This window comes from Cnephaeus nilssonii, assembly GCF_951640355.1.
Source record: "Cnephaeus nilssonii genome assembly, chromosome: 20".
In the NCBI taxonomy this organism is placed as follows: domain Eukaryota; kingdom Metazoa; phylum Chordata; class Mammalia; order Chiroptera; family Vespertilionidae; genus Cnephaeus; species Cnephaeus nilssonii.
This window is the reverse complement of record NC_137091.1, coordinates 2,530,834-2,555,880: the sequence shown is the minus strand read 5'-3', so window position 1 is coordinate 2,555,880 and position 25,047 is coordinate 2,530,834. Positions and strand designations below refer to the sequence as shown.

The window sequence follows — 25,047 nt, the reverse complement described above, 5'->3', positions numbered from 1 at the left end:
GAGAATTCCCTAAGGATCAGCGAAAGCAGCTGATTCTGTAAAGCAGCTGAACAACAGAAAGCAGCCAACGATAGCGGGAGAAATTGCAGCAGGAGGAGGAAAATCCAGTTCACACGGAGATACCCCCTCCATGAGAAAAAGAGGCAAAGAAAGGCAGAAGCAGGGAAAGGAAGATTACGGAGAAAAGAGGGCCCAGGCGGCCCCCTCCAGAAGTGGCCATGACCAAGGGGAGGGTTTCCGTCCAAAACTCCACCTTCTGGGCTCTCAATCCCCGTCCCACACTCAGGTTCAAATCCAGCTGCAGGTAGTGCTCCTTCTGATCGTAAGCCGGCCACAGAGGCAGGCCAGCTCCGTTAGGATTCCTGGGAGAGCAGAAACGGGGGGGGGGGGGGGGGGGGGGGGCAGTGAGCTTTTCATCCTCAAGCGCCGGCTGTGGGAGACCCCGAGGCGTACTTACCCCGTACGAGCAAAGTTGGCCCAGTATCTCATCATCTTCCTGCTCAGCAACTTCTCCTCCTCGGTGGCTCCTTCTGAGGGAGATAATCACAAAATCCGGCTCCCAGGATGGTGCCGAGGTGCCTTGCATTTGATGAATGCCTTTCACATCCCTCCTCCCGGTTTTCTCATTTTGCTTTTGCAGATACTGAGGCTCAGGGCACCTGGGACTTGCCCGAGAAAGCATGGCCTCCAAGTAGTGAGGCTGAACACACATCTTCCCTGTGCACAATGCTCTTCCAGCCACTCCCCTGAGGCTACAAGTGCCTTGGGGACAGGGACCCTCGCTCTCTCCTCTCTCTAATGATTGCATTTCTTTATTTGAAGGAGTAATGCTCAAAGCATTATGTTCAAAGCACAAAACCTAAAGTGCAGAAAGAGTATCTAATAAAAATGAGTTTCCCTCCCATCTCTTCTCTCCACTGTTACCAGCCTGAGGCAGTGACTGATACCAGGTTCTTGGGCGCCCTCTGAAGGCCGACTAGGCATGTACAAGGGTTAGGCGGACACGTTTTTATACTCCCAGTAGCAAAATGGACACGGATTCTGCATCTTCTTTTTTACTAAAATTCTATCTAGGAGATAGTTCCACAGTGTCGCCTATAAAACTTCCACTTATTATTTATTGTTCTATAAAACAGTGTGTCCCCCCAAAAATGTATACATACTTAACAGCTGATAGCTCAATTTTGAAAATGAAATGTATTTTAATAAACACTGCCTCTATAAATATTCAAAGTGTGTGTATACATTTTTGGGACACCCTACATATATGTTTATATGCAGTTATCCTATATAATAAAGATGGTTGTCACGCTCTCACGCCCTTACACCCTCGTGCCCTTGCACCCTCGCGCCCTCACGCTGGGGCTGGGGGACCTGAGGCCAGGCCGGGGGACCTGAGGCTGCGCTCCCCGCTCTGCAGGGCTTGACGGGGGTGGGGCAGGCTGGGTCTGGGTCTCGCACGATTTCAAGGCACACGCGGGTGGGCGGGGACTTGATTCTGGGTCCCACAGTGTGCCCCAGACTCTGAAAGGAGGAAGATTTGCATATACATTTTACTAATTTTCTTTCATCTCTGACACTTCTATTATAGAGAAAGGGCAAATAGTAATATTAAAATATTTCCTCTAGTTAATTCCCTTTTAATATGCACGAATTTCATGCACCGGGCCACTGGTATAAATATATAATTCCTGTATCCAACACTCTATTAAGGTATCTTTACATTATTTCTGGGCTTTTGCTAGTAAAACCAATGTGTTAGTGAGCAGGTTTATTTTTGCACGTGCGGAAGTATAATTGCACACACACACACACACACAAACACCCTAGAAGTAGAACTGCTAGGCTAAAGACCATATGCATTTCAGATTTTCGTCGGCTTTTCCGTTAACTATGAGGTTGCCTGTTTCCCCACACCTGCCCCAATAACGATGGGAATGTCTTGTTCTTCCCAATGGAAAACGGTTCCTCAGTCAAGACAAGTCCTCGGTCCCCTTGTTGACAGTGAGGCTGAGTGGGTTTTCACATCTCAAAGCCAGACACATTTCCTTTTCCACAGACTGTCTGTTTCTGTTGCCCAGTTTCTTTGCTCATTGATTTTAGAAGCTCTTTAGAAAACACGGAATTTAACGCTTTGACACATATGCCATTCTATTTTTCCCACGTGGAGAGTGTGTACCCATCAATAGTTCAGGCTCTGTGATGGCTGCTGAGTAACAATAAGTGTGCTTGTGAGAATTATTTCATTTCACCCCGTGGCGACCTCGGAGGGGGTTGCTATGATCGGTGTGATAAGACGAGAATGGACAAACGAAGGGGTGAATGCGCCGCAGCACACGCACACGCACACGCACACGCACACGCACACGCTCTACAGGAGCAGCTCTGTCCTCAGTGCCGGAGGCCGGCGGGAACTGGCCAGGAGCCCGCCTGGCACACTGTCTAAAGCGAAGTATTTTAGGGTAGTTTCTGTGTGCAGTTCCTGTCACTGTTTCTGTTGATAACCTCATCTGATTGGCACCAAACGGGCCATCAATTCAGGGACACACGAGTGACCCTCAGCAGTAACCGTCCACAGCATTTACACGAGGTCGCTGGCATCCGGGCCACTTTGGGCTGCGAGGACGGAAAAGGAGGTTCTTGCCTTTAAAGCCCTGGGTGGTAGCCCCGCGGGGGTTCTGAAAAGGGCTGGGCGGTGGACCAGCAGCCAGGGAGATGGGAAAGGCGGTTCTGATCTTTTTAATTAGACTGTGTGACTGCCCCCCGCGCCCCACCCTTCAGGCGTTAGTACACGAGGAACACGCATCCAGCAGCCGGGGTTCGCATCGCGGTTTCTAAAGGCACCAGGGAGGGCACGTTGGGGGAAGGTCACGTTTGTAAGCCACAGAGTAAACAAATAAATGAAAACCAGTCCCCCAGCGCCCCGTAGTGTTGGGGCGGGTGAGGGGCTTTGGCAAACGGTGGGGAGGCCTGTCTTCTCCCACCTCCCCCGTGGTCCTGCCGCCCCCGCCCCAAACCAGGCGGGTTCCTTACCGAACATGACGACATCCCCCTTCAGGAAGGCGCCTCCGAAAACAAAGCGGATTTCATCCGTGTGGTCGGCTCTGACGAAAGCCGGCTTGCTGTCCCTGAAGCAGTGGGGCCGGTGCTGGAACTCATAGAAGAACACAGGTGCGCCCGCGTCTGCAGCGGGGGAGAGAGCCGGTCAGCGCCCTGCGGGGGAGCGGGCTGGGGCTCATCCCCGCCGGCTCGGCCCGATTCCCAAACCTATGGTGGGGCAGCCCCCATACAAGAGGCGACCTGGACAACGCTGCCTTCCCTCTTCCTTCCTGGAGACCAGCGTTTCCTGCTCCAGAGGCCCTCGCAGCCCTGGTGGCAAAGGGCTCGATGCCCGTCCAGGGCAGGCTGCAAGGGCAAGGGTTCTAGTTTTCAAAAAAAGCCCTTCACATGGACCCAAGGTCTACCTCCGTGACTTCCTCTCATTGACCCGGTTCAACGGCCTTTGACAAACAGAACAAAGCTATTCCCTGCTTCCAAGATGCCCCATGCGCACCCCACATTCCTCCACCTCTCTTCTACGAAAGGCCTTTGTGCTCTAGCTTCCCCCTCTTTCTCTGAATCTTCTTTTTATTTTCCTCTACTGGATAAGGGCGATCATGCTTACGAAGTCTCCCATTAAAACACCAACATCACTAATCATTAGGGAAATGCAAATCATAACGAGAATGATACTACTTCACAGCCATGGATAGGATGACTATTGTTTAACACACACACACACACACACACACACACACACACACACACACGGTGAATAACAAGTGCTGGGGAGGATGTGGAGAAACTGAAATCCTTATGTATTGCTGGGAACCTAAAATGCTGCAGCCACTGTGGACAACAATATGGTGGTTTCTCAAAAATGTGCAGCATAGCATTACCTTCGGATCCAGCAATCCCACCTCTGGACATGCCCCCGAACTAATTGGGAGTAGGAACTTGAACAGATATTTGTATATCAATGTTCATGGAAGCATTATTCACAATAACCAAAAGGTAGAAAAAACCCAAATGTCCGTGGATGCTGAAGGGGTCAACAAAATGTGGTACCGTGGAATACTGTTCAGCCTTAAAAAGGAATGAAATTCGGCCTTAGTCGGTTTGGCTCAGTGGATAGAGCATCGGCCTGTGGACTGAAGGCACAAGGGCATATGCCTGGGTTGTGGGCTCATCCCCAGTAGGGGGCATGCAGGAGGCAGCCAATCAATGATTCTCTATCATCATTGATATTTCTCTCTCTCTCTCTCTCTCTCTCTCTCTCTCTCTCTCTCTCTCCCCCCTCCCTCCCTCCCTCCCTCTCCCTCTCCCTCTCCCTCTCCCTCTCTCAAATCAATAAAAAAATATTTTTTAAAAAAGGAATGACATTCTTATACATGGGACAACCTGGGTAAATATCAAAGGCATTATGCTGTGAATTAAGCCAGATACAAAATAAAAAATATTGTCTGATTTCACTTATATGAGGTAGCTAGAATAGTCAAAATTGATAGAGACAGAAGGAGTGAGGAGTCCCTGTGTCATGGGGACAGAGTTCCAGTTTAGGATAATGAAAAGTCCTGGAGATGGATGGTGGTGACGGCTGCACAGCAATGGGAATAAACTTCCATTTCACTGAGCCATATGTTTAAAAATAGCTGAAATGCTAAATTTTTTTGGTGATACATATTTTGCCATAATTTTTAAATGTTAAAAAAAGAGTGTGCTGTTTACTTTCCAAGTATTTGTTAATTTTCCAAATTTCCTTTTGTTATATTGATTTCTAATTTCCGTTCATTGTGTTTGGAAAAGATACTAGGGATGATTTACATCTTTTTAAACTTATTGAGACTTGTTCTGTGGTCCAATATACGCTTTCTTCCAGAGGATGCTCCATGCGTACTTGAGAAGAACGTGCCCCGACCTGTTGTTGTCCAAATCTTCTATTTCGTTGCCTATTTTTTGCAGAGTTGATCCAGATATTATTAAAAGTGGGGCTGAAGTCTCCAACTATTGATGCAAAACTATTTCTCCCTTCAATTCTGTCAGCTATTGCTTTACACATTTTGGGGCTCTGTGGTAAGGTGCATATGGATTGATAATTGTTCTATCTTCTGGATGAATTCCCTCTTCTATCTTTATATGATGTGCTTCTCTGTCTCTTTTAGTCTGTGACAATTCTGTGACAATTCCATCCTGATGCCTCTTGTCTGGCATGAAGATGGCATGCCCACTCTCCTTTGGGTACTGCTTGCATAGAATATCTTTTTCCATCCTTTCACTTGCAACCTATTTGCATCTTTAGTTTTAAAGTGAGTCTCTTATAGGAAAGGAAAGGAGAATGGAAGGAAGAGAAGAAGGAAGGAGGGAAGGAGGGAGGGAGGGCAGGAAGGAGGAGGGGAAGGAGGGAAGGAAGGAAAGAGGGAAGGAGGGAAGGAAGGAAAGAGGGAGGAAGAGTGGGTCTGTGTCCACACAAATAATCTTCTCTTTCTGAATGCTCCAGCCCTCCTTATAGCTAAGACATTTACAAACAGAAAGTAACCTGGAAGTTTGGCCCCAGAAAATTATGGGGAGGTGGGAGTTTTCTCCACGGCCCTGAAGAAGCAGAAGGAACACAAACAATAACAAAGGATCACCATTCCTGAACTCTGAAAGGCAGGGCAACTACACAAGTTGGCCTTCACGGTTATACCCCAGACACCCCTGAGAGGTCCCCCTCAGTGAGGGGACAGAGGGCTGAGCCGGGGGCCGGTCCGCAGGCCCAGCCTTGCTGTGCTGTGGTCCTGCAGGGGGGTGGCTCGGGGACTCACCTCTGTGACATCGAGCCGTGATCAGCCCCGGGACCACAAAGAACACATCTCCAAGCAAGTCCAGAAAACGATTTCGTATTTCAAAAACGGATTGCTCTTCGTGGAAATACTCATCCGCCACGAAGTGTAAATGCTGGCTGGGGATGTGCTGCAAGAGATCAGTCACAGGAGATCCAGGTCAGCGACAGCAGCCCCCACGTGGGCCATCTGCCTGTGCAGGCGTGATGCTGAGCGCTCCACACGCACTGGCCCATGGAATCCACACTGCGAGCCTGTGGTGCAAATGATCAGAATCAGCCCCACTTCACAGATGAGGGAACTAAGGCTTAGAGAGCTAAAGTGGTTGGCCCCACACTGGTGGAACCATGATTCTTTCACAAGACTATTTGCATCTAAATCCCATGCTCTTGCCCTAACCAGTTTGGCTCAGTGGATAGAGCGTCAGCCTACGGACTCAAGGGTCCCAGGTTCGATTCCGGTCAAGGGCATGTACCTTGGTTGTGGGCACATCCCCAGGAGGAGGTGTGCAGGAGGCAGTTGATCAATGTTTCTCTCTCATCGATGTTTCTAACTCTCAATCCCTCTCCCTTCTTCTCTGTAAAAAATCAATAAAATATATTTTTAAAAATCCCATGCTCTTAATCACAGTATACACACCTCTCTGAAGTGTTTCAGAAACAGCCACCCCTGGGCAGAACTGGCTATGCCACTTGCGGGACCCAGTGCCAAGTGAAAAATGGTTCCAAAATTACAGGAATTTCAAGATGGTGACAACAGGACATCCAACCACGTGTAGGACCCTTCTGAGCAAAAGGCCCTTGGCACTACACAGATCCCATGCCCGTGAAGCCAGCCCTGCCCCTGGTACCAGCGCTGCCTCCGGGCCGGCACTCACACTTTAGTCCCAGCTGTCATCACCAGGCAGCCACGACTCATCCAACACCCTGTCTAAGCCTTAGGACCTGAGGCTCCCCTGCCTCCAGCCTGGACCACGCTGCGGACACAGGACCCTTTCTCAAATGGACATCGAATCATGTCGCTCTTCTGTCCCAGCCCCTGGGATGGAACCTTATATGCCTTCCATACGCGGCAGCCGACCCCTTCCCTGACCTCTTCACACTGTTCTGCCCCCCCTGGTTCTCTCGGTTCCGCCCGCTCCTCTCAGCCCTGATCCTCCATTCGCCAGACAAACCTAACTCCAACTCCAAATCCCTCCCCTGAGCGAGCCAACTGCTCCCTCCTACGGACACCGCGGACAACACAGATACCACGGAGCCCTGGGCATCCCTCTGCCCTGATTGGTGCAGCGACGCACGGAAGTGTCTCGTGGGGTCTGTCCATCCCAACAGCCTACAGGTTCCTCAAGGGCAGAGACGTGCCTGCGTATCATTGCACCCCAGTGTTAGGGAAGCGCGGGGCACGTGGACGCTCACTTAACACTTGGTCAATGAATAAGTGGGTGAAATGGACCTGGCGCAGAGCACACACTGAATAAATGCTTATGGAAAGACGAAAGGGAGGAAGGAAAGGGGTCCGGCTCTCCATCCTCCTGCTCGGGATGCCTGTGTGCAGGGAGGGAATGAACAAATGGTTGAAGAATGGCCCTCAGTATTGCTAGAACCCAGGCCACAGCCTGGCGGGCATGCAGCGAATATGAGTCCCCGGTCCCAGGTGGGTTTCAGAATCCAGAACTTTCTTACCAGGATTGTGTGCAGCAGCTGCAGGGCGAGGGACATGTTGGAGCCCTCGAGGATCTCAGGGAACTCCTTCTGTGGAGAGAAGCGGGGCACCTGTGAGCACCTCAGGCATCGGAAGGGAAGCTGGTCTCTGTGAGGGTGCAGGCGCCCCCTTCCAGAGGGGAGGCTGGGAAAAGCAGTGACCCTGCCAGCCCCCGGGGCCATGGGTAGAAATAGCTTCCGTGCATCGGTTAAGCAAGTTTCTCCTCTCATTTGATAAAAGACAGCCATCTGTTATATCTGTAGCTTGTGGGACCCCGTAGCTGCCCTGTGGAAAGGCCACATTATGGGCTGTGTGTGTGTGTCTCCCACACATTCCTATGGTGAAGCCCTAACCCCAGGACCCCATAATGTGTCTATGTGTGAAGACAGGGTTTTAAAAAGAGGTGATGAAGTTAAAATGAGGATGCTAGCTGGGCCCTAATCCAATTTGACTGATGTCCTCATCAGAAGAGGGCATTTGTGCCCGGCCGGTGTGGCTCAGTGGTTGAGCATTGACCTATGAACCAGGGGGTCACGGAGGCATGCGGAAACCTGAATCCGTATGACTTGCTCACTGTTGCCTGCTTGGGTTTTGTAAGAGCTCAGAGCATGCAGTACGTGCTCAGCTCATTCCTGTGGGATGAACGAAAGGAGTTGATGCTTTTGCAGCTTGCACCAGTGCACCAGGTTAGAGAGCATTCTTGGACATCCAAATGCCAGAACGTGAAGGTGTAAAGGCCTGAAGTTTTCCAAACCTGCATGGATTTTAATAGCTTCGAAGTAGGAACTGTGCTTACCAGTATTTGAAACGAGCATTTGTGGTGTTTTGAGCAGAGCTCAAATGGATCCCATTGTCTCTTAGTGTTTTAAACAGAGTTGTTTCTTTTGCCATAAACCTAATGAGGAGCAGGACGGACACCTGCCCTGGCTGACCCCAATCCCTAGTCACCTTCCTTCAGAGAGAGGAAGGACGACCGCTCTGTGCTCGGCGGATGGGTTCCATCCCTCAAAACACATGCGTCATCCGGGGAGTGGCCGGCTGTGGGAGCAAACCCCTGCCCCTCTGTGGAGGGGGCGACAGGAGGCAGAGTGAGACTTCTTACCATGGGCAGCAGGAAGCCACACTCGTGGTTATTGACCCCGATGATAGAAGGAACTGAACGGAATGTTTTTTTAATCAGCAGTTCCAGAGGCTCGTCAGGAAAGAAAAAACCATCCACCATTCGCGTGAAAGACTTGGCTACCTGAAATGAGAAAGGGCGGAAGCTGTCTCTGTTTGCAAATTCTGCCGGCCCCGAACCCCAGCCTCCGAGCCAACCCACTCTAGCAAATGTGACAGGAAAGGGAAATTAAGCCAGTCTTGGTCCATCCCCATACATCCGGCTGCCTGGGCAAGGGGGTCAGCGTCTCTGTGCCTTAGTTTCCTCATCTGCAAATAAGGGGTAATCATAGCATCCACCTACGAGGAACAGTGGCCTAGCCAGTGGTTCTCCAAGCCTGGCTCCTAGCAGCATCTGTGTTACCTGCGAACTCGTTAGAAATCCAAATTCCCACCGACTGAAGCTCTGGGAGTACCTGCAGCCAACTGTTACCCTGCAGCTCAGCTGGCGTGGCTCAGTAGTTGAGCAACAACCTAGGAACCAGGAGGTCACGGTTCGATTCCCAGGCAGGGCACATGCCCAGGTTTCGGGCTTGATCCCCCACTAGATGGCGTGCAGGAGGCAGCTGGTCCATGATTCTCTCTCATCATTGCTATTTCTCTCTCTCTCTCTTCCTCTCTAAACTCAATAAAAGTATATATATTTTTAAGTGACCTACAGTCCACATTTTTACAGCCATTACCATGAATCCCCAGCCCCCATACCTTTCCAAGTCCCAAGTCAAAGTAAATAAGAGCGGTCAGGTTTGTCCACCATTCCACTCAAAGGGCAGCCCCGCCCAGACCCTTCACCTGGCCGATGCTCAGCAGCTCCTGGGAGGACTTTGCCCTCAGGCACCGCAGCAGGGCCTCCGAGTCGTCCGCTCTGCAGCCGCAGATATTCGCAATCATCTGCAACTGTCGGCAGAGAAGGACCAGGTTAGAGCACCGTAGGGAAATGAAGCGTGGCGACATCCTCTGTCCAGTCCCAGGCCGGTCCTTCCTGTACGACGCCCAGCCTGCTGGCCCTCCCCATTCCCGTGTCCCTGTCATAGAATGGACACAGTGAGGGCAGGCGGGCCCGGGTCATCCTTATGCTCTCGCTTGACCCTCCTTGTCATGTTTAGCAAGTGCAGGAGCTGGGAGTGAGGATCTGTCAGTCTGTGGCCATGGAACAGAGTCAGGATTCCTGGTCATGGCTGGACCTGTGATGTCACAGACCTGTGACGTTGGCTCCATTGGCAGTGGGCCCCACAGAGCCCAGAAGCCCCACTCTGGGGTGCCACATGGAGTCAGGAGCCCCCAAGGGAGAGGAGCAGCTTTGCAAGGTCTGTTGAGGCCTGAGTCCAGCTCAGAGTCTCTGTTGGTCAGCTCTGCTCCAGCCTCACCCTCACCCCCAGCCTGGAATGCCCTGATGTCCTTTTTTTCTGTCTCACTCTTTAAGACCCAAGTCCCACCTTCTCTCGGATGTCCTTTCAGACACTGCAGTCCCTACGAATCCCCTCCTCCTCTGATCTCCCATCACCCCAAGGGTCCCCACCTTCTCAACCCAGCCCTTTGCTAAACACCTTCTTGCTCTGTCACTGAACTTTCCACATGCGTAGAAGGCGTCCCTTGAAAGAAGTGGTCCTTAGTCTTCTGGGATCACAGATGCTCTGAGAACCCAATGAAAGCCCTCGTAAGAGTCTGAGGACCACCTCCAAACATCCCCATGGATTGCGGGCTTGAAACCCTTATCACAAAATGATTATAGTATGTGCCTTCTCTACTTATAAACCCACAGGTCCCAACACAGAGCGGGGAAGCAATGGGCATTCCCTATGTGTGTGGTGGATGAATACGCACACACCACACACACTGAAACTAGCCTGGTATATCACGTTACCAAAATCAATTTTCCGTCTGCAGTGACTGTATCTTTGCAATATTATGATTCTGTTTTTGCTCTTGGTGTGTGTTGTTATCTTCTACAAGGTGTTTAAGAAAATGCACCACTAACATGAATAATACCCAGGAGATGACTCCATAGCCCATTGTTTAATTAATATTCATTCAATGAATCAGCTCATTCGTGAACTCATTCCTCGAGCAAACGTTTCGAGTCGCCTAACGTACACCAGACGTTATGCTGGGACATGGAAGAGACAGGGGCCTTGGTCTCCAGGACCTTACTATCTGGCAGAGTGCAAAGACGAGATGACAGATGACGAACATCTGGGACATACGCCTCCTCTCCCCCTCCCAATCTCCTGCCAGACAATATTAATAAGTCACAGTGTTATTTCCTACTGAGCTGGCAAGAGCATCAGGATCTTATCAGAGTACTCTAGATGGAATAGAGTAGGTACAGGGGACTAAGATATATATCACAAACAAAGATTGATGGATACAATGTGAGAACTGTCACATACACACACACATGCACACACACATGAACACACACATGCACACACATGCACACGCACACACAGGCACACCAGCAGCATTGCACTGTGCACCTGGACCCATTTCCTACTGAAGCAGGCCTTCCATGGAGCAACATGTTTCGCCTCAAGTCAACGTCAGATTCTCCGTCAGGTCAGTAAGGCCAAGCACATGGTCCGCTAACACCTGACCCAGGGGAGGAAGCCGGAGAGGTGTTCACATATACCTACATCCTCATTCCTCTTTTCCTCCGGGGCCTTCAGGTAGGGGAGGATGGCCACCCCGCTCTCCATGATGGCTTTGTGGAATAAGTCATGGGCCAGCGGGGACAGAATCTGGAGAGAGAGCACAGGAGATCCCGCAAAAGTTATCCAGGGGCGTCCCGCCCTTCACACACCACCCACCCCTTCCGTAAGGAAAACTTCCCAGGAAGCCTGCTTTAGAGAGCTAACCTCAGAGAAGGAACAGTCCTGGTTGGGGGGTTCGAGGACTAGTTGGGAAGGTTTGGGCAAGTTAAATAACATCTCTGAGCCCCATGTTCCTCATGAACTTTGAGGGTAAGCATTCTGGTGTCTGGGTGCTAGCCCCTTTACTTCCCGATGGGGCAACCTCAGGCAAGTTGCTGGATATTTCTAAGCATCTATTTACTCTACTATGAAACTGCAGTAAAAACTGAGCCCACTTGCCCTAACTGGTTTGGCTCAGTGGATAGAACATCGGCCTGCGGACTGAAGGGTCCTGGGTTCGATTCCAGTCAAGGGCACATGCCGGGGTTGCGGGCTTGATCCCCAGTAGGGGGCGTGCAGGAGGCAGCCAATCGATTCTCTCTCATCATTGATGTTCCTATCTCTCTCTCCCTCTCCCTTCCTCTCTAAAATCAACACAAAACATATTAAAAAGCAAAAACAAAAAACTGAGCCCACGTCACAAACTTGTCCTGAGGAGCAGGAGAAGTGTGAATACAGAAGGCTTCGTACAGCGCTCGGTTAAGTAATAAGCACACATGTATAGTGGCTGCTATCACTTATGTAAAGTTGGTATAATCCACCTTATAAGTTTATATGGAAGGTAAAGAATACCTTGTATGTTGTCAAATGTTATACAGTAGGAGCTTAACCCACCTCCATGTGACTGACTTCTGTGGTTAGCATGTTACCGGATGCCCGGGAAGTACTGACCATTCCGAACGCAGAGCCCGGAGCGTATTCCGGCCCCTCTGCACATCTCTCTTCCCATCCATTTCTTGCCAAGAGCCAGGTGTGTCTGCTTCCAGATCTGCTTTGTCAGTTACACTTGCCGTTGTCAGTACTTAACCAGTGAACTATCATGGGAACCAATGGATGTGTGTGTGTAAAAAGAAAACAAAATGATGTGGGGTTTATTTTTTTTTTTTGGGGGGGGGTAACTTGATAGAGGTAGGTAGCTAACTAATATGGCTACCAAATTAAGGGAGAACAAGATAAGAGTAAATCACATGAGGGGAAAGAAAGCTCCCTACGTGGGCTGCATCCACATATTTCTTTGCAGCATCTGTAAGTGGGTGCTCACCGTAAGGACACCGAACCCCCAATTTAAGGGCAACGGATCCTGTGGGGGGTTATGCAGGAGAGCCTTGCTGGGCCTCCAGTCCGCAGACTGACTCTGGAAAGTAAGACCCTGCATCAAACTACTGGCGAAGGAAGGTACCTTTTACGTTTTAAGTGAAAATGTTTACATGCATCCTTTTAGCTGAGCTCCTCTATTCAACGATGACCAGTCCTGATGACTGGATGCCAGGCCTTCAGCTGTACGCACATAAGTGAGTTTTCCTCGAATTACCTCTCACTAGGTGATCTTGGATGATTTATGGAAACTCTCCGACAACAGCTCTCGTCCTTAAAACGAGACGGAGCCCCTGACTGATGGTGTGAGGCTCCAGGGAGACCATGTGTATGGAAGTGTTTGTTCAACATGAAGCACCAATCAGATGTACGGGTTTCATCATCCTCTTTTTTTTTTTTTTAACAAAAATGATTCAACATCCTTTAATGTCATCTGGTAGTCACATAAGGGGATTGTAAGCCAATATGAATAAATGGGTAAGAATATTCTCCCAACAAAGGACACCTACAAAACACAAACCGTGTTGCCTCTCAATAATGTCTCATTAAGTCATTTCTAGGTGGAGACACGTTGGAGCAGAGTGACATCACCTCCTTTTAGCATGATCCGACCTAGTTGTTTTCTTGACTTTGTTTTAGAATGACTCTCCTCTGCACCATCTAATACGAGGTTCACATACTCATCAAAACCGATGTTACAGCCTTCTGTCCACATACTCACGTGCTCATACAGCCACTCCTGAATCCGAGACCTATTTTGCAAGTATCTGAAGATGAGGTGGGTGGGCGGCACCCTCGCCTCCTGCACCTTCCGGCCCTGGCCGCGGTACGTGGTGGACGCTCACGAAGACCACACTAAGCCGCACGCCCTCTCAGAGCCACTCTCATCACCCTCATTTCTGCAACCTCCCCCACCGAAGAGAACTCACAAGGCTGGACACACTTATGGCTCCCGCCGACTCGCCGAAGATGGTCACAGAGCGTGGGTCCCCACCAAAGAACTCGATGTTCTCCTGCACCCAGGTCAGGGCAGCCAGCTGGTCCATGAAGGCCCAGTTCCCCAGCGCGTGCTTGTCCCCTGTGCTAGGGGCAAGAGGCGGAATGAGAACCCTTAGTGGCCACTGGGAGCTGGCGGCCGAGGCTGTGGGCAGGCGTCAGGGCAGCACCACGCCCTCCAGGGAAGGGCTGAGAATCAGACCTGGGCAGTGGGAACACCAGGCTTGGCTCTCTCCCTCTGCTGGGATTTTGGTTTGAGAATCTGAGGAAAGTTATGCACCCCAGAAAAATGCACAGTGTCGTAAGTGCAATTTCAGGGTATTCATGGGCTCCCCTGAATCCAGGGGTTCCAGAAGAGTCCTGCTCCTGAGAGCTGGTCTGCACCAGGAGCAAGACGTCCCTGGGCACAGAGGGTCCAATGAATGCCTAAGTAAATAATGACAACAATAACAGTAGCGGCAGCACTGTCCTAAAGGCTTTCTGGCTGATGCTCCCGTAATCCTCCACACCTGTGAGGTAGGTGGTGCTGGTCTTTCTCCGTCTGCCCCTCTGGGCTTTATCCCCACCTTTTCCACCTTCCCGCTAAAAGGCTGACCTCTATGTGTGCGATCAGGGGAGGCAAGGAGCAGGGGCTGAGGGTGGGATATCAAGAGACCAGTATGTTTATGTTTAATACACCACTCGAGGCCCCTCTGCTGGGAGGCGGTTTGGCAGTGGCTGCATTTTCTGAGGCCTAGCTCACACGAATTCCCTTCAATGAAATCTGCAATCAAGCCCTAAGGATACTGCTGGATACCTCGGCCCCTCACAGACAGGGAATCGGGACACAGAGAGAGCAAATCCCTTGCCCAGGACCTAAAATGCTGCAGATTTGGGATCCAAACCCAATGAGTCTGACCTCAGGGTCATGGTCTGGCCATGGCCTCATGCTGCAACCATGCAGAGAGCATGCTTCCCAGGATGGGTGGACAATTAATGGGATGGGAAGACAATGCAATGCAGTGACTATTCTCAGGTGAGCATTTGAGGAGCCTTGAGATGGGGCCCTATGGCAGAGACGACTAATGGCTCACACACTCTGTGTCCTTGACTTCCAGGGCTACGCTGCCCCGTCTGCCTTGGGCATGGCCATGTGATTGAGTTCTGCCCATGCTGTGGAAACAGAAGAGATGATCGCCACCTCCAGGCTGCCCCAGAAAGCCGGCCCTCACATGATCCTCCAACCTCTTTCTCCACCTGCTGGCCAAATGCAGAGCCACAGGTGGAAGGAGCCTGGGTCCCTGATTGACCATTTGGAAGGATGTCTGTCAGTCAGGAACCCTCAATTAGATTTTACTGAAGTCAGGAAAATATGTTTATTGCTCTAAGCCACTAATACGTGTGTGTGTGGGGGGGGTTATCTGTTAGAGTTGCTAAAATTACCTAATAATTTGGGCCAAATTTGTTCAATGTCCTTGAAGGCTCCTCCTTAGGATGCTGGGCACTGAATCTCCTATGGCTGCACACAGCTGCCCCTTGGGGATGAGGGGTGTCAATCATTTGGGGGCACTCACTTGAAGAAGCCAAACATTCCTAGCCGGTACTGGGTAGTCACAACCAGCATATCCTCATAGGCAGCGAGGGCCGACCCATCGAAGATGGAGGCTGAGCCAGTCTGGAAGGCACCCCCCGGAAGCCACACCATGACCTAAGGAGGAGAGAGGAACTTTCCGGTCAGCCTGTGGAGCATCCCCATCCCCTCCCTGTGAATTCTGGGTCCTTCTTTCTTTATGAAGGCAAATGTCTCATTTTCCTTTCTTAAGAGCATCAGAGGTTTTGTATTTGGAAGAAGGCTCAGGGGTAAGCATGTGGGCTCCAGCATCTGAGTGCCTGAGTTTAAGTCTGAGCTCTGCCACTGACTAGCTGTGTGACCTTGGACAGATTACTTAGCCTCTCTGAACCTCATTTTTCTCATCTGTAAGATGTGAAGAATCCAAGTATTTCATTTATGAGGCTATTATGAGGTTTAAACAAGAGTCTCCATCTGAGGTTCCTAGAACAATGTTGGCACATTTCAAGTGCTCAGAAAGTATTAACTAAATATTGAATTTGTGACCCACAGGAAGATGGAGATCATTGTAAGCCATGTATGAAAGCAAAAGCAGCTTAAGCTTTTTAATCTAAGGCTTTTGTCTACCTACAAAGAGAAGAGAAGAGAGAAAAAAAGGGAAGAGAAGTGTAGAAACTTTACTATATTGATTACAAAAACTGGGACTGAGGAACATAAATAATTATTCAAATGCTATTATCACTATTTATACTTAACTAGAGGCCCGGTGCACGAAATTCGTGCACAGGGGTGGGGGGGAGTGTCCCTCAGCCCAGCCTGCACCCTCTCCAATCTGGGACCCCTTGAGGGATGTCCGACTGCCTGGTAGGATCGGGCCTAAACAGGCAGTCAGACATCCCTCTCACAATCCAGGACTGCTGGCTCCCAACTGCTCACCTGCCTGCCTTCCTGATTGCCCCTAACTGCTTCTGCCTGCCAGCCTGATCACCCCCTAACCATTCCCCTGCCAGCCTGATTGGCACCTAACTGCTCCCCTGCCAGCCTGTTTGCCCCTAACTGCCCTCCCCTGAAGGCCTGGTTGCCCCCAACTTCCCTCCTCTGCCTGCCTGGTCACCCCTAACTGCCCTCCCCTGCAGGCTTGATCGCCCCCAACTGCCCTCCTTTGCAGGCCTGGTCCCTCCCAACTGCCCTCCCCTGCTGGCCTGATCACCCACAACTGCCCTGCCTTGCAGGCCTGGTCCCTCCAAACTGCCCTCCCCTGCTGGCTATCTTGTGGTGGCCATCTTTTGTCCACATGGGGGCAGGATCTTTGACCACATGGGGGCAGCCATCTTGTGTGTTGGAGTGATGGTCAATCTGCATATTACTCTTTTATTATATAGGATAGAGGCCTGGTGCATGGGTGGGGCCGGTTGGTTTGCCCTGAGGAGTGTCCCGGATCAGGGTGGGGGTTCCCTTGGGGCGTGGGGCAGCCTGGGTGAGGGACCTGTGGTGGTTTGCAGGCTGGCCATGTCCCCCGTCGACCCAAGCAGAGGCCCTGGTATCTGGGATTTATTTATCTTCTACAATTGGAACTTTGTAGCCTGGAGCGGAGCCAAGCCTTCTGCTCCCTCTGTGGTGGCAGCCATTTCTGTTGGGATTTATTTATCTTCTATAATTAAAACTTTGTAGCCTTAAGCAGAGGCCTGGGCTGACCAGGGTGTGCGTAAAGCTTGGCTTCCTCCATCTCTGGAGCAACTCAAGCCTCCTGCTCTCTCCAATTCTGTGGCTGCCGTCATTTTTGTTGGAATTTATTTATCTTCTATCATTGAAACTGTGTAGCATGGAGTGGAGACCTGGACCAGCAAGTGCAGGTGGGAAGCTTGGCTTCCTCCATTGCTGGGGAAACCCAAGCCTCCCTCCTGCTCTCCATGGCTGCAGCCATCTTGGTTGGGTTTATTTGCATATTCGCTCCTGATTGGCTGGTGGGTATAGTGGAGGTACAGTCAATTTGCATATTACTCTTTTATTAGATAGGAAAATAAATGCCTTCCATTCTCCATTTTAAAGGTTGTATTAGGGACTGCCATTCTTGGGGCAGGAAGAGAGAAGGAAGCCACTGAGGAAAAAGGAGAACTGGACAAAGCATTAGCTTTGACACAAGAATCTGCCACTTATTGGGGTAGAGCAAGGAGCAAGGCGCTTACACTCTCTCTCCCTGTGCCTCATCTTCGTCATCTAGAGAATGGGTTCAATAATCCTGACCCTTTGGGTTACTATGGGGGGTTCGATAAGATAATGTACTGTGCCTAGCACACGTCAGCAATCAATAGATGTTGCTGTTGTAATGCAACAGAGCGAGTCTCCCATTGTACTGGCATGGGGGAGAAAAGATGATGGGAGGGTGTGGTTACAAATTATACTGCACCTTTTTTACTCACTTATACAGGGACCTTTCACAATCTTAAATGAGATGCTTCGCATTATTACCTGATTGACTTCCTTGCAAACAGAAAAATTGGAGAAGGCAATTATTTTCTTTAAAAGAAGGATTTTTCAAGCAAACAAACAAACACAAAAATAATCAGAGTCCTTTTAAGCAGTGCCTTCTCTAAATGTTTACAGACCGTTAAATATTCAACAGAGGGGGAAACACAAAACAACATAAAAATCAAAGGTCAAGTCACTGCCAATAAAGAAGCAAAAAGAAGGTAAAGTGAATACGTCATTCAAATGACTTTTTAAGGAAGTTATTGACATGTCAATGATTCCATTTTACCCAATAGGAGGCTGGGGCTGATTCCAGACCCCCAGCCACTCTGCCAGGGACCCAGCACCAGGACCTGCCCCCAGCACGGCAGACAGCCTTACCGGGAACTTGGAGCCAGTGTCTGCACGGGCTGGCGCATAGATGTTAAGGTACAGGCAGTCTTCTGACACTCTGAATTTGGGGTAATGCACCCGGAGGATGTGTTGATCTGAGAGCAGCCACTCTGAGTTCTGGAAGCACCTTGGAAAGAGGAGAAACCCCTGGAGTTGCTGTCAGCAAACTTGTCGCCTGGGCCTGAGCAGAAGATGCCTATGAGGGCTTTCGGTACACAGTTAATCATGCCCCCTCCACCCAGGGACACAAGTGAACAAATCATGATTCTCTGAGATCTGGTTCTCAGGAGGGAACGCACATGGTGTATACTAATTGTACCATTAACCCCCAGCGCCCACCACCACGATCCAGACACACGCACAAAGACCCCGGCTGGCTCAGCACTTCCCCAAACTGTAGAGGTCAGGACACTGGGTTGCTAATGAAGAGCGTGGCTCTGGCAGCCCCCTCTTCTGACCCCAGAGGAACAAAAGGAAGTTTCCAGGAACCAACTGAGGCAGGTTGGCAGAGAGACTCCTGCACCCAGGCCTTTGCTCAAGCTGGTCCCTCTGGCTAGACTGCTGTCTTCCTCTGTTTGCTCATGTTCTTCCCTTTCTTTCAGATTCCGTCTAAATGCTACCTCCTCCAAGAAGCCTCCTGAGATTTCTCCATATAGACCATAGGTATCTTCGGAAACACCCACACATTTTCCCTAGAACTTCTCCTAGAATTGTATATGAGTGTAATTATAGCCCCAGCTCAACTGAGCAGCTAGAAGCCTAGGGCTCTGTATTAGTCACCTAAGTACCTCAGAGCCCCTATCCCCAAGCCTGACACACAGTAAGATCGAATGAGATTGTGCATATGAATATTTCTACAAAGTGCTCAATCACTTTAATTTCTTGGTAGAATAGCATACAGATTTGCTGCAAATCTACCCCCTGACCAGTTTGTATGCCCTTTTGCCCCTTTGTAAGTTGTTTATCAGAAATCGAGGCTTCAGGATCCCAGAAAAGCCATCCCCGACCTCCCCTCAGAGCTAGGCTAAGTGGTTCTCTGTGCCTCCTCAGCACCTTCTCCGATCCCCTGTGGTGGCCCTTGTCACTCTATATTTTAATTGTCATTACTGTTTATGTCCCCACCACCACTACCAGTCTGCAGGTTCCGGAGGGCAGCTATGTCTAACCCACAGTGGTGTCATCCAGGGCCTAATGGAATCTAGCTATTGATATGAGCTGAATGAATGAATGAATGAATGAATGAATGAACAAATGAACAAACAAACAGATGAGTGTCCGCTTAGTGTCCTCAGTCCCTGGGCCACATGGGGTCTTCTGTGGCTTAGGGGGCTTCCTGACACCAGGGTACACCTTTGGCCTGTGAAAGCAATGCCAGGAATGTGACCAACCTGAGGACTTGACAAGATTGGACAGTCAGAAAATTCTTGGGGAGTTCCAAGTCTCAGCTCCCACCTCATGCATGAGGCCCCTCCACAGTTCCCCAGGAAACTGGTTGCCTACCTAAGCTTGAAACCTTGCAGTGACTGGGAGCTCCTTACCGCCCAGTCCCTCCGTGTCACAGAGACACACCCGTGCCATCATTCCACAGGTTGTTATGGATTTTCCCTGGGGGGCTAGGCTCTGTATTGGGCACAGGGCTGATAGCTAGAACTAACATCCCTTTAGTGTGATTCTTCACTCTACAGCCCTTATCCAGTCTGACCAAGGAGACCAGGCCTGGCGGACCATCCCTTCCAATCAGTAAGCCCATCACAGTGGCTCCCAAACCTGATGGAACTCAGAGAGCTTTCAGACAATCCAGTTTTCTAGGTCTGAAGATTCCAATTCAGGAAGTTTGGACGGGAGCTCAGGGGATCTGCATGTTCTGAACAGTGCCATGTGATCACGGAAGCCACGTCTGTAGTCCTCTCCTCCTCCTCCCCGATGCCCCCCCTGCCCATTGGGCTGCATGACCTTTATTCCCCCTCAATGCCCTGCCCCCACTTCCAGGACACAGGCCACCCATGGGACCAAGCCCAGTCTTACAAATTAGGGTAGGATGTGGCGTTTCGGATGCCATTCCAGGGAGATGCAGGCTTTGGGTTTGTAAATCGCAGGGGTCCTAGTGGGGGTGCAGCATAGGGTACCCCGAGGAACACATTCACAGGCATGGTGCTTCCCAGCACAGTGGCTTGCTTGCCCCGGACCCAGCCCAGCCTGGTGTTCCGGGCGGGTGCATCTCCAGCTGTCCCTAAGGGAACACACATGGGAGGAATCAGGAGCTGGCTGGGAAGAGGCCAGGAATAAGCCCAACTCAGAGCTCCCCAGGTGGGGGCGCTCTTTCTGGGCCCAGAAGTGGTGCAACAGGAAGTATCTGGATTCCTTCTCAGGAACCCATGTCCATTGCTTCCTTCAAATTTGCCTTCGAAGTCACCTGTATCAGAGCACAAGCTTAGTCTCTTCTGGGAACACAGCACCAAGCCATATGTCCCCTGGTTACCGTGGAAACCCTTCTCCCTTCTGTGCCCAGAAGCCTCCTCCTATGGAACTGACGATACACACCAGGCCCTGTAGAGCCTGGGCCTGCACAGAATCACTGGGCCCAGGGTTTCCATCATTTTCATAACCCACAACTGTCTGTGCATCACCTACCTATAGGACGACTTTTTGTTTTTCATAAAATTAAATCTCAATTAACTTTTCACATTTACCCAGAGGAATCTTAAGCAAGCACATCTATGGAGTGGTGGTTTTGCTGAGTTAGGTGTATGCTTTTGAATAAAGTAAATATTCAGCAATGAAAATAAAAAATTCTCACGCAGATGACACCTGCAATCAGCCCGTCTGCCTCCAGGGGTCTGAGGGTGAGACTTCTGAGACTGAGAGCGTGGGCTTCCCGGTTGCCACATAGAATGTGGAGCCTTCGGAGGTTAGCAGCCCGGCTATTGAGTTAGTGGGACCCAGGTGTGCTGGTGCTACCTCAGCTAAGGTCATTTCAATAGTGAAGCTCCTGCCCTGACCGGTGTGGCTCAGTGGATAGAGCATCGGCCTGTGGACTGAGAGGTCCCAGGTTCGATTCCGGTCAAGGGCATGTACCTTGGTTGTGGGCATATCTCCAGTAGGAGGTGTGCAGGAGGCATGTTTCTCTCTCATCGATGTTTCTAACTCTCTATCCCTCTCCCTTCCTCTCTGTAAAAAATCAATAAAACATATATATATTTTTTAAAATAGTGAAGCTCCTGCCTGGGCAGCCAGCACCACAAAAGCACAGGCTCTGTCCCAGGACAGAGGGCTCTCTAAGCCCCCCACAGGGTGTGAGAAATTCAAGGGCAGGACCGGAGGTCTTCTGTGCTCTACCATGTGCCCCAGGAAGAGACCCTGGCCCTGGGGCTTTCAACAACACCAGGACATTGGTCAGTGCCCTGAGGTGACTACACAGCCCGCCGTGGGCCCTCAGAGACCCCTGAGCAATAATTTCATTTCCACCAGTGGACAATCCTCCAAGATAGGGAAATCCCCCTCCTACCTCATCCTCTGAGAGCCCTTCTCTCCCACTGGGTGTCTCACCCTCGGCGGCAACTGCAAGGACCCAAACAGCCCAGATCAGGGTCTGGCCTGGGTGCACCCACTCTCCACTCATCTGGCTGGCCCGCCTGCACTCTCTGGACATCCACGGCTGCTGCTGGCCTCAGAGAGCTTCCGTCGGAGACAAGAAAGAGCCTCCTGTTAGCAGACAAATGTTGAGCCGGCAGACACAGGTCACAGGATTGGTGAAGCATAGCATCAGGCCAAGATTCAAGGAAGGACTTGGCCAAGCAAGACTTTCCTGTTCTGATTTGCATAAACAGCTGAAGACTGGGCCTTGATCTGGGGAAAAATAATTTGTTAGGCTTTGGGCTCACAGAGGAGTAGAAGTAGATTTGGGATCAGGTAAGCCAGAGACCTCAACTTCAGAGACTGGGAAGGTAGCAAACAAGCAGTGAATGTAGCTGGTCAGGAGAGCAATAGGGAGTGGTGGGGACTGTGGAAAACTGGACCACCCATGCTCTGTCTAAAGGGGCAGTGACTTCTCAACCTCAGGAAACATTTGTTTTGTGACAATGTTGGTAGGCCACACCAGAAGTATACAATATTAAATGTGGCCTCAGTTGTTTTAAAAAACAACAACAACACACCCACAATGTGAGCCCAATGCACCACTTCTACTGGCTTGAGTTGTGTCATAGCAATTCTGATCTAGACCCAGGGCCTCCAGTGTAAATCTGAGGAGGCTCTGCTGGGACCTGCCCTCAGCATTCTGGGTTCTCTCTGCTGTACTCTTTTCGTCACAAGGCCATGCTCTGAGACACAGCAGGTGGGTCACGGCAGAGGGCCCAGAATGGGGCTTCCCAAATGTTTGGGACGGGGCTGGTGGAATCAGAATTATCTGGCGCACTTGCTGAAAATGCATCCTTCTGCCCCACCCTCAGAGATGTTGGGGCAGGAATTTAACAATATCAATAGAGGCTTTGGGAAGCATCAATCTAACACATGGGAGGTTTCCCAGGGTAGTCACTTCCTGAGAGAGGTGGGGTAGGCACAAGCAGGTATGAAGTGCCTGCTGGATACAGACCTTCAGCTCCACAATTTGTCCCATTCCCACTACTAACTGGACCAGCAATGTACTTGAGATTCCCAAAGCAATTGTTACATATCTCATGCCCTGAGGATCGTGTTTTGACCTCACCTCCAAGACCCTGATGTCCTCATCAGTAGACAAACCAGTGGCCTGGATGGCCCCTGAGAGGCGCAGACCTTTGATGGGTTCTCTCTGTTCTCCCAGATCACGCTCCTGATACCCTGAGGGGGAAACCACAACGAGAGGACCTCCGTCCAAGGCTTGGCTTTAAAACACCTTCATCTGTGCCAGGTGGTAGGCAGTGCGGTTCAAAGCCCACTTTCCGATCCTCACGGGAGAAGCTAGAGGAAACCTGAAGGTAGCAGGGCAATGACCTCAGGGTGGAGAGCAGACTCGATCTGTGACATGCGTGTCACATGAAAATGCTTCTCCTCATCTAGATCACCCTCATGAAAAGGGAGCCCACTGTTTGGGAGAACATATTTGGCAATGAGACATCTAATGAAGGGTTGATATCCAAAATATATAAGGAACTCATACAACTTAACAGAAGGAAGGCAAACAATCCAATTAAAAAACGGGCAAAGGACCTAAATAGACACGTCTCCGAAGCAGATGGACAGATGGCCAAGAGACATATGAAAAAATGCTCAAAGTCACTGGTCATAAGAAGAATGCAAATTAGAACAGCAATGAGGTTATCACCTCACACCTGTCAGAATGGCTCGCATCAACAAATCTACAAACAACAAGTGCTGGCGAGGATGTGGAGAAAAGGGAACCCTCTTGCACTGCTGGTGGGAATGCAGACTGGTGCAGCCATTATGGAAAACAGTATGGAGTTTCCTCAAAAAAATTTAATATGGAACTGCCATTTGACCCAGTGATCCCACTTCTACTAGGAACATATCCTAAGGAACCCAAAACACCAATCAGAAAGAATGTATGCACCCCTGTGTTCATAGCAGCACAATTTACAATAGCTAAGATCTGGAAACAGTCCAAGTGCCCATCAGTAGATGAGTGGATAAAAAAGCCGTGGTACATTTACACCATGGAATACTATGCAGCAGTAAAAAAGAATCTCTTACCCTTTGAGACAGCATGGAGGGACCTGGAGAGTATCATGCTAAGCAAAATAAGCCAGTCAGAGAAAGACAAGTATCACATGATCTCACTCACATGTGGAATCTAACAAACAAAATAAATTGTTGGACACAATAGATCTAAAGACATAAAGCATGGAACAGACCGTGGAATCTCAGAGCAAAGGTGGGGGTGGATGGGTAGGTGGGAAGAGATCAACCAACGAATTTGTATGCATATAGGCATAACCCATGGACACACACAATAGGATGGTGGAGGCTGAGGCAGTGGCGGGAGAGAGCAGGCTCTAAGGGGTCAATGGGAGAAAAAGGGGGACATATATAATACTTTCAACAATAAATACTTGAAATTAATAAATAAAAAATATTTTTAAAAAAGATCACTCTACTCCATGCATTGCCCCAGCCCAAGAACTGGGGCCAGGTCTCAGCACAGCCCTAGCAAGGAATACAGCCCCATTCTCTGGGAGGAAATGGCTTTCTCCCTGAGTTAATTACATGACATGGCAAATGTGTCCTGGTAGGAACAGAACAACAAGTGTGGGAGTGGATCTTGAGGGCGATGGACCTGAGCATGAGGCAGGAGACTGCGTAGGAGAGAACTAGTTGCAAGAGCAATGTTCTCATGACTCCGGATTTATTGTCCTGAAAGAACGCTTTGGGGCTGGTCGAACAGGCTGCAGGAGTGGCTCTCGGGAGCTTGGACATCATGACAGCTCACAGAAAATGAGCTGGAGGTGCTGGACTTGCCATGGCAGAGCTCTGAGGAGGAGATCAGAAGGCTCAGGGATGGGGGTCTGCTTGCCGACTGGCAGCTGACCACAGAGGCATGAGCAAGCCCTAGCTAAGACCGCAGAGCTGCCCGAGCAAGCCCAATGCCCACGGCTGACCCACAGGAACACGAGCTGAAGAAGTGGTTATTTTTGAAGTCACTCTGATCCGGGTGGCTTGTTGCACAGCAACATATAACAGGGACGTACGTTGGTATGCAGACGTTGGAGGCTGTCATAGCAAAAAACCTAAAATTCACGGGACCGAATGCTGCCTCATTTAGTGGGCTCCTAGCTGCTTATGCTAAGATGTGGGAAGGCAGAAAAAGAAGCAACTTCTGTCAAACACTTCAGTTCTAGACTATTGTCTCCAGAAAGTCAGGCCCCGGAGGGGGCGGAGAGGGTGGAGGAGAGTGGGGAGGAGAACCCTGCGAGTCCTGAAC

At 50.2% G+C, this 25,047-nt stretch overlaps 2 protein-coding genes across 2 annotated transcripts; both read right to left on the bottom strand.

Annotated features, from left to right (window-relative positions):
- Positions 1 to 21,780, bottom strand: CES5A (carboxylesterase 5A; the record flags this gene model as incomplete). Its single annotated transcript, XM_079799537.1, has 13 exons — positions 1 to 362; positions 458 to 530; positions 3,034 to 3,183; positions 5,844 to 5,991; positions 7,544 to 7,612; positions 8,665 to 8,805; positions 9,513 to 9,617; positions 11,354 to 11,458; positions 13,654 to 13,807; positions 15,274 to 15,407; positions 18,120 to 18,258; positions 20,157 to 20,361; positions 21,642 to 21,780. 13 exons carry the CDS (start codon positions 21,778 to 21,780, stop codon positions 110 to 112), a joined length of 1,815 nt encoding a protein of 604 aa, XP_079655663.1. The 3' UTR covers positions 1 to 109.
- Positions 13,281 to 13,562, bottom strand: LOC307116359 (small nuclear ribonucleoprotein E-like; the record flags this gene model as incomplete). Its single annotated transcript, XM_079800232.1, has 1 exon — positions 13,281 to 13,562. A coding segment is annotated over one exon (282 nt), but the record flags the coding sequence as incomplete, so codon positions are not given.
- Positions 21,781 to 25,047: the final 3,267 nt, after the last annotated feature.